Source organism: Narcine bancroftii, chromosome 5, assembly GCF_036971445.1.
Source record: "Narcine bancroftii isolate sNarBan1 chromosome 5, sNarBan1.hap1, whole genome shotgun sequence".
NCBI lineage: Eukaryota > Metazoa > Chordata > Chondrichthyes > Torpediniformes > Narcinidae > Narcine > Narcine bancroftii.
In genome coordinates, this window is record NC_091473.1 from 165632428 (window position 1) to 165644529 (window position 12102).

Sequence of the window (12102 nt, forward strand, 5' to 3'; positions counted from 1 at the left end):
GATGAGAGCCTCATTCCCCCCCCCCCCCATCACGGTCCGCACCCATCAGTTTTTAAACCGTCCGCCCTCCCCGCTGCACGTGACCAAGGAGCATACAACAATTAACCCAACATGTCCCACCTGCCACTGTTCACCAATCTCACCCCAGTCATTACCCCAAGAGTGGGCAATACAGCACTGGGGGCAGCGCTTCATTAGGTCAGAGGGGATCTAACCGAGGGGATCACTGAACCAAGCACTAGCCCCTGTAGAGCCCACGTCGTGGTGGTCAAAAACAGGGAAAAGCTCTGCGTGGTGATCGACTACAGTCAAACCATTAACCGTTTCATGCAGCTGGATGCGTACCCCCTTCCCTGCATTACCGATGTGGTGAACTAGATCACCCAATACCAGGTGTTCTCCACCATAGATTTTTTTTAAAAGGCATACCACCAGCTCCCCATCCAGCCAGAGGACCACCAGTACACTACGTTTGAGGTGAACAGCCGCCTCTACCACTTCCTACAGATCCCCTTCGGGGTCACCAACGGTGTCTGTCTTTCAGAGAGAAATGGACCAGATGGTGAGCTAGAACGGGATCAAGGCCATGTTCCTCTATTTGGGCAATGTCACCATATGCGGCCATGACCTGTAGGAACACAATACAAACTTGGAATTCTCACATAATAAAACGTGTGTTGCGTCATGGAACATGGTGTCATTGGCCCTGATCCCAACCACATGCGCCTCCTGATGGAGCTCCCACTCCCTCACAGCCAAAAAAAAGCCCTGAAGAGGTGCATGGGCTTCCTCTCATACTAGGCCCAGTGGGTCCCCAATTACACTGACAAGGCACAGCCCCTGGTGAAAGCCACTTCCTTCCCTCTGTCGGCGGAAGCTCGGGCGGCCTTCACCCATATCAAAGGGGACATTGCCAAGGTCACGATGCATGCCATAGATGAATACACCACGTTCCAGGTGGAGAGCAATGCCTCCAACTTTGCCCTAACCGCCACCCTTAACTAAGCAGGAAGATCCATTTTTCTCCCATGCCCTCCATGGCCCTGAAGTCCGGCACTCTTCTATAGATAAGGAGGCTCAGGCAATCACTGAGGCAGGGCGACACTGGAGGCCCTACTTGGCCGCAAACAATTTACCTTGCTGACTGACCAACGTGCAGTTGCTTTTATGTTTAACAATAAACAGCAGGGTAAAATCAAAAACTATAAGATTCTGAGGTGGAGAATAGAACTCTCCACCTATATCTATGACATCCCGGGAAGCTCAACAAACCTTCAGATGCCCTATCCTGGGGGACATGCACCAGTTTACAGTCTGACTGACTCCAAGCTCTCCGCAATAACGTCAGTCACCCCAGAATCACTTCGTCAAAGACATAAACCTTTCTTATTCCATTGACAATGTCAGAATGCTAACCAGAAACTGCCAGGTCTGTACTGAGTGCAAGGCATGCTTCTCCAAGCCCAAGTCACATCTGATCAAGGCTACCCGCCTCTTTGAATACCTGAGCATGGATTCCCTCCTCCAACCGCAACCTGTACTTCCTCAACGTCGTTGATGAGTACTCCAATTCCCTTTTGCCATTCCCTGTCTGGACATGACCACAGCCACAGTTATAAAGGCACTGCGCAACATCTTTACCCTATTTGGGGACCCAAGCTACATCCACAGCGATTGGGGGCCCACCTACATGAGCAATGAGTTGCATCAGTACCTTCTGGCACGAGGAATCACCACCAGCTATAACCCCCGGGGAGAACAGGTGGAATGGGAGAGCGCAGTTGTTTGGAAGGCTGTCCTCCTGGCCTTGAAATCAAAAGGCCTACCTGTCTCCCATTGGCAGGAGATTCTCCCAGAGGTGCTCCATGTGATTAGATCCCTCCTGTGTATAGCTACCAACACCACACCACATGAACAAATGTTTTCCTTCCCCAGGAAGTCAGGGACAACTCTATCATCCTGGTTGACATCCCCAAGACCAGTCCTGCTCCGGAGGCATGTGCATGGCCATAAGACCAACCCACTGGCTGAGAAGGTCCAGCTCTTCCACTCCAACCCCCAATACACCTACGTGGCATACCTAGATGAGCACGAAGACATTGTCTCTGTCCGGAACCTGGCATGCACAGGAGATCCTGAAATTGTCACTGACCCAGTAAGGCCTACCACCACTATTAACCACTACATACCCAGGCACCCTACCCCAACCCATGCACCAGCTACGACGACCACCACAGCTAATCTCCAGCACCCTGCCCTGACACCCGCCCCAACCCAGTCACCAGGTACGGCAACTGCCGACATGCTCCAAATCAACCAGGAACTGGCAGCTGTGCCACATGGCGGTGGTCCCTGAGACACAGAAGATCACCGGACCAGCTGAACTTGTGATGGGCACTGAATCCTGCTGGATTTTCTTTTAAAAGAGGGGGTTGAATGTGATGCTGTTATGCCTTTGGTACTGTATCTCTGTGTATGGCTGGCCCGCCTCCTCCAAGTAACTCCTCCCCCTGGAATTCCCCAATAAAGGCGAATACACCCAAGTCCCTCCCTCAGTAATAATCAGGCCAGCAACAAGAGCATGTGTCAAGTCTTATAGTTTTAAACGCCTATCGTCTAGTTACTCCAGTCTTCTGGTGCTATTGACAGCGTATCGACATGAAAGCTAGGATCCATTTACCTTTTTCAATTTTTTTTTATATAATTGCCCATCATATTTAACAATGTAAATCTATCACATTCAATTTTCCCAATTCCACATGTTCACCATTTCGAAAGTACTTGATCTTTTGATTTAGTACTAAATTGGAAGGCTCACACTTGGCTCAGCAAATGGGAAAGCCACAACATCAAAAAGATAGGCAATCACAAGTAATCTAGACACTAAGTCAGGCTGGTAAATAAGTTATTACACATTATGTACCCAAAATATAATTTAAAATTCAGAACAGTTCAACCCAAGTATGCTAAATATCAATCCAGCAGCAAACAAAACTTAATCCAAAAAGTTAAAAATTAAGATTTTTTTAAATTATATCAGCAATTCCACATAAATCTAAAACATGGAGACTAAACAAACTGTTTTTCCACTTACGGTGTTTCCAACAGCTGGGCAAATGTTGGCATACTTGTTTTCCACGCTTCTGCGGAAAGGATAGACTGCAACACCGATACTGTAAAGAAAATTCAGATATCTTCTTAAGAATCATTCCAATCCTTGCACATTTTTCATTCATAAAACAAAAACTAAATTGAAACAAAAGGGTACACAAATGTTTTCTCAGCCAAGCTTCAAACAGATTAAAAAGGTGCAAATAGCTTCTCTGTCACAAGCGGACAACACAAGTACTTATTTGACATGCATAACCATAGCTCAACACCTACGCATTAACTCCATACACCTTCCAAGCCAACACAAGACTGAACCAAACTATTTACATCCCTAATATCAAAACTTAAATCTTAATATATGCATCCAATGACGTTCATAGTAGCATCGCGAGATTTATTTGCAATTTAACAGCAAATTCAATTGTTGTTAATGTATTCTTGCTCTAAGAAATAGAGCACTTGATTTTGTTCATCACCGCATCTGCTGGCCACTTCCTTTCTCCAATTCCAGCCTGAATATTGGCAATTCTCATCGCTGCACCACTGAGGGCTGTGCCTTCAGCTGCCAAGTACCCAAGCTCTGGAATCCTTCCCTAAACCTTCCATTTCTCTTCAACGTTAAATCATTAATTAAAATATATTAATCAAGTGTTTGGTCACCTGCTCCAATATCTCTTCAAGCTTGATTGAGCAGAACCTTGACTGATTTGCCACATTATAGCCATGGTACAAACACAAATGGTTATTTTCACACCATGACACAATCATCCATTATGAACATTCGGACTCATTTACAGCCAACTGCTCAGTGGATAATACACTGCATTATATAGCCCTGGATATTAAAGATAATAATTCCCACCCCTTACTGAATGAATTAATCTCAACTTGGGTAATAATATAACATATAATTGAACTGTTTTCTCCAATAAGAAAAATCTGGTCTTGCTCCTGATCTACATCCAATGACTCCCTTGTTCAACCTGAATACATATGCATTAGAAGACAATCATATACTCTAAAAAAAATTTGGAGATATCCACAACAAAATGAGATACAAGAACAATGATCTAAGATGCTATTTCCACAAAGGACCATACTCCAGAACAGATCACAGCCTCTGGGAAAGTAGCCATATTGGAAAGCAAATGAAATGGGAGAAAAACTTTTTTAAATACCCATAAACTCCAAAATATACAGCAAACATTATTCTGAAATCATTCATCTTTCCATTAAAATTTGTAGCTACAATTCACTAAGTTCGCAATAATCCACCCTGGATCATTTCATAAATCGATTCAAAGTCCAGGACCCCTGCCCTAAGAAACACTGTTTCAAGCATAACAGAACTGTCAAATCAAGAAATAATGACTAAAAATAAACTTTATTTCTTTTCTCTTCATTGGTGAAGACCAGATGATTAAATTTTCAGAAAAAGGCTGCCCAGAATCTGTTGTTGTTTTTGTTTGTTTGCTTTATTTTTTTCTTAGATTAGGTGGAGTTTTATATAATAACTTATTTTTGAAGATTTCAGTTTGAGGAGATGAGAACATATTTGTTAATTGTGGTGCAATGCAATATGCTATCTGGTTGGAGTACCTGAACTAAATATTAGGTTTTGCTCCTCCAATTTTAGTTGGCCTGGGCTTGGCAGTGCAGGAGGCCATAGGCAGACATGTCTGTACAGAAATGGGGCACTGAAATGGGAGAGTCCTGTCATTGATGCGGACAAAGTGATTGCGCAGTCTGCATCCAGTCCCTCCAATGTAGAGAAGACCACAACAGGACCACTGGGTGCAGTTGATGACCCCTGTAGATTCACAAGAGAAGTGTGCTTCACTTGGAAGGACTGTTTGGGCCCCCCGAATGATGGTGAGCGAGGAGGTGTGGGTGCAAATGAGGCACTTTCTGTGGTCATAGAGGGAGGTCCTAAAGGGCTGATTAGTGGGAAGGGATGAGTGGACAAGGGAGCTGTCCTGACAGAAGGTGGAAAGGGAGGGGGGGGTAGGGGGAGGAGGAAGATCATGTGGTAGGTGACGGAAATTGCAGAGCATAACATGTTGGATGTGGAGGTTGGTGGGTGGTAGGCAAGGACAAGGTGAATTCTGTTGTCATTGCATCTAGGGGCAGAGGGGGCCAGGGCAGATTTATGGGAAAAGGAGGAGATGCGAGCAAGGGCTGAGTTGAAGATGATAGGGGGGCAACACACATTATTTTAACAAGGAGGACATCTCAGATGATCTGGAATGGAAGACCTCATCTCGGGAGCAGATGTGACAGAGACAGGAATTAAGAGAAAGAAATGGAATCCTTACAGGGACTGGTGTGAAGAAGTGACATTGAGGTAATTGTGGGAGTTGGTAGGTTTGTAGAAAATGTCTTTAAAAATTTGTCTCCCGAAATGGAGAGAGAGAGATCAATAAAGGGAAGAGTGTCGCTGGATAGGGACCAAGTGAACTTGTAATCAGGTTGAAAGCCAGTAGCGAAGTGAATAAATTTAATGAGCTCATCGTGGATGCATGAGGCAGCACCAACCAATGTCGTCGTCAGTGTAGTGGAAGAAGGGTCGAGGAGCCTTGCCTGTATAGGCTTGATTCGTGGATTGCTCCATGAAGCCTTTATCTCCCATGTGGGTAACCATGGCTATTCCTATAACTTGGGGAAAATGGGTTGAGTCAAAGGAGAAGTTAATGAGGGTGAAATCTGAAGGGAGGACTGGAAAGAATGCTATGATGAGTTTAAAGGGAGCATGGAATACTTAACCAAAACTAATAGGGTTTCTGGAAAATTGGAAGCAGAGTTTAGAGTCTGAGATAATATTAGGTTATGGGAATTGAGCTAAGTACATGCAAATACATATAAACTAGGCTTGTAAATAATTTTAGCTATAATTAATAAATAAGATACAATTTAAAGAATTTCTAACCTATATCAGAGGAAGGAGCAGATGGGAAACTGTCCACTGGCACAGAGTCTGGTGGCTTTCCATAAGTCATTTCATATAATACATGGCCAAAGGAATACACATCAATAGCTTCTGTTGTCTATAAAGTGCACATGTACAGACAAAAAAATTAACCATATAAAATATCATACTTTTAACATTCAGTGTTTGACGATTAAGGATATTTTTCCGCTTACCGGGAATATAACAGCCAAGGGCAAAGCAAAGATGAAATAGTCGACTTACTCTTTACCATTCATCCTTGCACACATCCTATCCTCACTTTAAACATTCCTTTTAAATAACATCTGCAGAAATAAAATCTAAATCTTGTTACTGTGGGGGAAATTGGATGTAGACAATGAAGAGGATCAAGTCTTCTAAGTAAAAACATTTTTATATTTAACCTATTCTAGATCACTGTAACACAAAGGATGAACTGGCATTTAATTAATCTGAGTGAATTGCACAAGGATTCTTAACAGTGTGGAATAACTGAAGACCCTTAAGGTCCAAATCCATCGATCTCTCAAGGTTTCCGTGCAGGTTGATAGGGTAGTTAAGGTTTATGGTAATGCTAGCCTTCACTCATTGGGGGGATTGAGTTCGGGAGTCATGAGGAGATGTTCCAGCTCTTAAAACTCTGGTTGGATCACATTTGGAACAGTGGGTTCCGTTCTGGTCGCCTCATTACAGGAAGGATGTGGATGTTTTGGAGAGGGTGCAGAGATTTAACATTATTTTGCATGGATTGCAGAACATGTTTTATAAGGCAAGGTTGACAGAGCTAGGGTTTTTCTCAAAGGAGCAGAGAAAATGAGAGGTGACTTAATAGAGATCCACAAGATTATGAGGCATTGATCAGATGGACAGCCAGCACCTTTTTCCCGGGGTGAGTCTAGAAAACATCAGAGGACATCAGAGCACAAAATGAAGGGAGAGACATTCAGTGGTGCAGTTAGGGGCAAGTTTTTTTTTTAATGAAAACAGAGCAGTGGGTGCCTGGAATGCATTTCCAGAGGTGGTGGTGGAGGCTGGTACACAAGGACAACCGAAAAACTCTTACATGGATGCAATAAAAATAGAGGGGTATTGATGTGAGGTAGGGAAGGTTTAGTTTGTTGAGTGGTTTTGTATGGTTCAGCACAACATTGTGGGGCGAAGGGCCTGTGCTGTAAACTTTTATGTTCTAAGTTCCTAATGCCTGATTGCTTAAAAAGTGGGAGTGGAAGAGTCATGACTAATTGGACCTGTAAAAGTAATTTTTTTATTAACCCTAATTGTAATAAAGAGATCAAAATTTGCTCAGCATATTTCAATGCAAGAAAAGGTGAGTCAAAAGGACATTTTGATTAAAAGGGTGCCAAGAAATAAAAATAAAAGCTTTAACATAATCAAAATAGCTTATTATATTGGCAAGGACAATGAATACTAACATTTATTTTCCTGGACTGTGTATAATAAGGTCTATAATAACTGGGCAATCCCAGAAATGAGTTTTCTATATCCAATAATTTACATGCATCACCATCAAGAATCACATTTGAGGTGTGAAGATGTCCATATGGAATTCTTTTCTCATGAAGAAACTGCAAGACCTGAAATCAAAATGAGGCTGGTCACCAAGGTATGTGCTTATATTAAAAATAATATGTTAAGCAGAATGATTTTGCAAGTCATTAGATAGGGTAGGGTGACAAATGGATAGATGAGATTTACCTCCAGTATTTGTCTCCCAGACACCTTTATCTGCTGAAGGTCTAATCCTTGAATTTTCTTTGGACTGCAGTATTTCTTCATACAACAATCTTTTGGTTTAGCCTTTGTGCAAATTATATTTAACAAAATTATTATGTATCACATTTTTTTGACTGATACAGGAGGAAAGACTTTTTTTTAAAAAAAAACACACTTGTTACTTGTTTGTGACAGGTGGTATTTGCAGCTAAATAGCAATCTCATGATTATTTGTAATTAATACAAACCAAATCAAATTATAGTAGTAGTTTCCATGACAGACCAGTTAAATCCATTTAATGAAACAAGATTCAAAGTGAGAAATCTCATATTTAAAGTCAAATTAAACCTTTATTTTAAAATATTTATGTTTTTGAGAATAGAATATATTTATCTTTACAATTTCAGACAATGTTGTATACAATAAAAACCAAGAGAGCTGCAATATGGAAATTTTACTTAGCAAAGTATGTCACTTATATACCACTGTTAAAAGTTAAAATTATACTTAAGCTTTCAGCAAGCACAAGGAATGAGAAGCAGCTTAATGTCACGTCTGCATTATTTAATAGGACATACCTTGCAAATATAATCTCTCAGTGTCCCTTTCTCATTGTACATACGAATCACAAGTCCAGAAGATTCACTGGCAGTGGCAAATGTAACAGGATATATGTATGGGTGCTAAAGGTTAGAAAAGACAAAAACCAGACTAGAATTCATCCCACGTTGAATTAAAGATAAATCAGTAGCTTAGATCAATACAGAAGTCCCAAAACTTAAGCTTCTAAAAATTCAACCCATCTTAGCTATTGCTATGTTGGAAAGATGTGAGAGGGTGGTCATGAAACAGCCAACATCAGTTCAGATTTTTCACATCCCTAGACAAGAAATCTGCAGTTTGTAAACATGAACATCAGGCAAGAAGCAAACTTAATCTGACATAGATTGCATAACATAATGGTTTCTAACCCTACTTTTAACTATCAAAAAGAAAACTAAAGATTGAAAAAAATTTAGTTGAGAAATATTTGTTTTTGAAATTATAATTGCAAGAACAAGGAAAGATAGGATAAACTAGGACTGCATTCTTCAGAAGATAGAAAGTCGAGGAAATGTAGAGAAATAAAATTGAGATAGAATAAATAGGAGTGGTCGTTTGCCTTAGCGGATGAATCCTCAATTTTATATTCCTACAAATCCTCATCCTTCTATCTTCCAAAGAATGCAGTCCAAGCTTATCAAAAATCTTTCCTCCTTATTGTCAACACAATTTCAAAAATAAATTTAAAATTAACTGGTAGAATTAGAGGAATCAAAAATCACTGTCAAAAAGGAAAAGGGACAGAAATCCTCATCACATTTAAAAATTATTTGGATGTGTATTTGAAGAGCCATTATCCACAGAGCCATGGACCCAATGCTCAGATGATTAAGCTTGCTTGACTACAGACCTGCTCAGTCATTAATTTTCTAAAGTTTGATGAATATTTTCTGGCAAGCAGGGACTCTATATCAGCTTAACAAGTGCCTAGAATAGTTTAAAACTTTAAAGGAACATTGAATCGTTACTTACCGACCAAGAAGGTAAAAGTTTCATTGCTGACTGAAGGTCTTTATCAGACAGAAACATATCAGGACCGAGATCAGCCTGCAAAAATGTTCATTGGCTAAGTAAAAGGTGAAAACCACTGAACATGTGCTACTCACTATTTAGAGGCACTGGAAAGATCCTTCACTACAGCTGCAAACTGTCTCCAAAGTTATCCCAATGTTACCCCAACACTGCTACTGCACCAGTGACCTGGGTTAAAACCTGGTGTTGTATGTAAGGAATTTGTACATTTTCCTAGTGTCCATGTGATTTGCCTACCACCCTTCAAAATGTGCAACGACTGTAGGTTAATTGGCATATTTGAGTGGCACAGGCTCGTGGGCCAGAAGGGCCTGTTACCATCCTGTATATGCAAATTTTAAAAACTGCAAACTATAAAGTTCAACATGAATCAAAGTCAAAGTGCACTTATGGAGAGAACAACTCAGGTACAAGATGAGCTCTCATGTGAATGTAGCGAAATACCATGATCATACATCTGAGCACACTTTTACATGTGCACAAGTTTAAAACAAATCCCACACCAGCTTGCTTTACCCTAGTTATGCTCTTTACCTAGAAGGGGTGCCTTTCACTTAAAATTACTTATTATCATCTAAAAACAAGGTAAAGATTACAGATGAAAGGCTGTTCAATATCAGACCATTTCTAACTATTCAAAATCTATCCAAACATCATTTGAGGTAAGCAACGAGCTGGCAGATGCTGGAGAACTAGAACACTACACTAAAATGCTGGAGGAACTCAGCAGGACACCATATAACCATTTACGGAGCGGAAACAGGCCATGTTGGCCTTTCGAGTCCGCACCGGTTAACTGATTTTGTGCGGCCTCTTCAGGCATTGGTCCCGGTAGATCACACATGTTAAACTCTGGCCCGCGGGCCAAATTTAGCCCACGATATAATTATATTTGGCCCGCAAGATCATATCAAAAATGTATTAGAGGTGGCCCGCTGGCCGCCACGCCAGTATAGCACATGCACAGTAACCGCTGTGTCCAAGGGTGAGAGAGAGAGAGAAAAATCCTGGTCCTTGAAAAGTAGTGGTGGGTGGTTTTATAAACACGCTGTCATGTCCCCCCGCCCACCCCCCCACCGCAGCGCGGCCTGGCCGGTGTCAGGGAAAGTCAAGACCGCTTCCCAGCGCCCGGAACCCCAGTGCCACAGCGTTTCTTGGAGCAACAGATGGAGTCAGGACTCCGGAGGGAAGATTGGGGCTCCCCGCCGGGCAATGGGGGTGCCGGCCGCCCTGCACCTTCCCACCGGACCAGCAGCGGGTGCCCGGAGTACACGTGGAGAGCGAGGCTGGTCGGGCAGGTAGGGTGGAACCCCCCCCGCCAATCTCGGGAGTGGCGAGGGCTGGATCGGGATTAGCCGCGCTCACCTGCTCCTCCACCGCTGACCGGGATCCCAGCGCGGTCCTGAGCGCGGAGACTGCCCTGGAAAGGTCCTGGGACACCAGCGCGGAAAGAAAAGGGGGTCCAGGAGAAACTCAGCAGGTCAAGGGGGGTCCGGGAGAAACTCAGCAGGTCAAGGTGGAGGGGTCCGGGAGAAACCCAGAAGGTCAAGGGGAGGGGGTCTGGGAGAAACTCAGCAGGTCAAAGGGGGTCCGGGAGAAACTCAGCAGGTCAAGGGGGGTCCGGGAGAAACTCAGCAGGTCAAGGGGGGTCCGGGAGAAACTCAGCAGGTCAAGGGGGGATCCGGGAGAAACTCAGCAGGTCAAGGGAGGTCCGGGAGAAACTCAGCAAGTCAAGGGGGGTTCGGCAGAAACTCAGCAGGTCAAGGGGGGTCCGGCAGAAACTCAGCAGGTCAAGGGGGGTCCAGCAGAAACTCAGCAGGTCAAGGGGGGTCCAGGAGAAACTCAGCAGGTCAAGGGGGGTCCGGCAGAAACTCGGGGGGGGCCTGACCTCGCCAGGACCGTTGCCCACTCCCCCTCCCTGCCACAGGCCGACCCGCGACTCACGGTGACGGGGCCGCTGATCTGCCGAGATGCCGCCCTGCAGCGAGAGCCGATGCCCCTGCACTGTCATTGTCCAACCCGATCGCCCGCAAACCCTGCCCTCCCGCACACAGGCCTGAGTAAGGATTATGAACTTTAATCTCAGGATAAAACGATCTTCCAATAGTTTCATGTCACAGTGATAAATATATTCCTGGTTAAAAATGGTCCTGCACCTGGATACAAGCTCATTAGGCATAAAACTTGAAAAGTGTGTAAATCAAAGGATATCTGTACCAATGGAAAAACGGCATGGCAAATAACTCTGCTAGAGTTCATGCCCACAATCAGTCACCCATTTGATTGTTTCAGGAATCATGTTATTCTCCCACATTCTCAATAGCCCTCAGATTTTACTATTTGACAGCACACTAGCAACATTTGACAAATCCTCTATAGAGAAATATTATTTATTGAATATTTTATTTCTCATTTGTTAATGCTTCTGGAAAGAGTTTATCCAAAACTATTATTAAACATTTATTTTAATAAGAAAAAGTTTAACATTACATATGTTGAAAGAAGAGAAATCATGCAGATGTTGTTGAAAATTTTCAATAAATATTTATTTCGGCCCTCGACTTAGTCCAAGTTTTGAAGTTTGGCCGTCCGTGAATTTGAGTTTGACACCCCTGCGGTAGATCTTCATTCCATAATGACAAGCAGCATCCTTGGAAAACAAAAGGCAGTCGAC

The 12102-nt window shown here is 43.0% G+C and overlaps 1 protein-coding gene across 7 annotated transcripts in view; it reads right to left on the reverse strand.

Moving 5' to 3' along the window:
- Positions 1-12102, reverse strand: part of LOC138764136 (PX domain-containing protein kinase-like protein) — a 124923-nt gene that overhangs the window by 25589 nt on the left and 87232 nt on the right. For 6 of the 7 annotated variants that reach the window (XM_069939590.1, XM_069939586.1, XM_069939591.1 and 3 more), the window contains 6 exons: positions 9369-9443; positions 8372-8476; positions 7775-7876; positions 7492-7653; positions 6038-6155; positions 3095-3173 (listed from right to left, as the gene is read on the reverse strand). In XM_069939590.1, the coding sequence (XP_069795691.1) occupies positions 3095-3173; positions 6038-6155; positions 7492-7653; positions 7775-7876; positions 8372-8476; positions 9369-9443 (641 nt within the window). The remainder of the gene's footprint in view (positions 1-3094; positions 3174-6037; positions 6156-7491; positions 7654-7774; positions 7877-8371; positions 8477-9368; positions 9444-12102) is intronic. The other variant, XM_069939587.1, reaches the window with a different exon arrangement.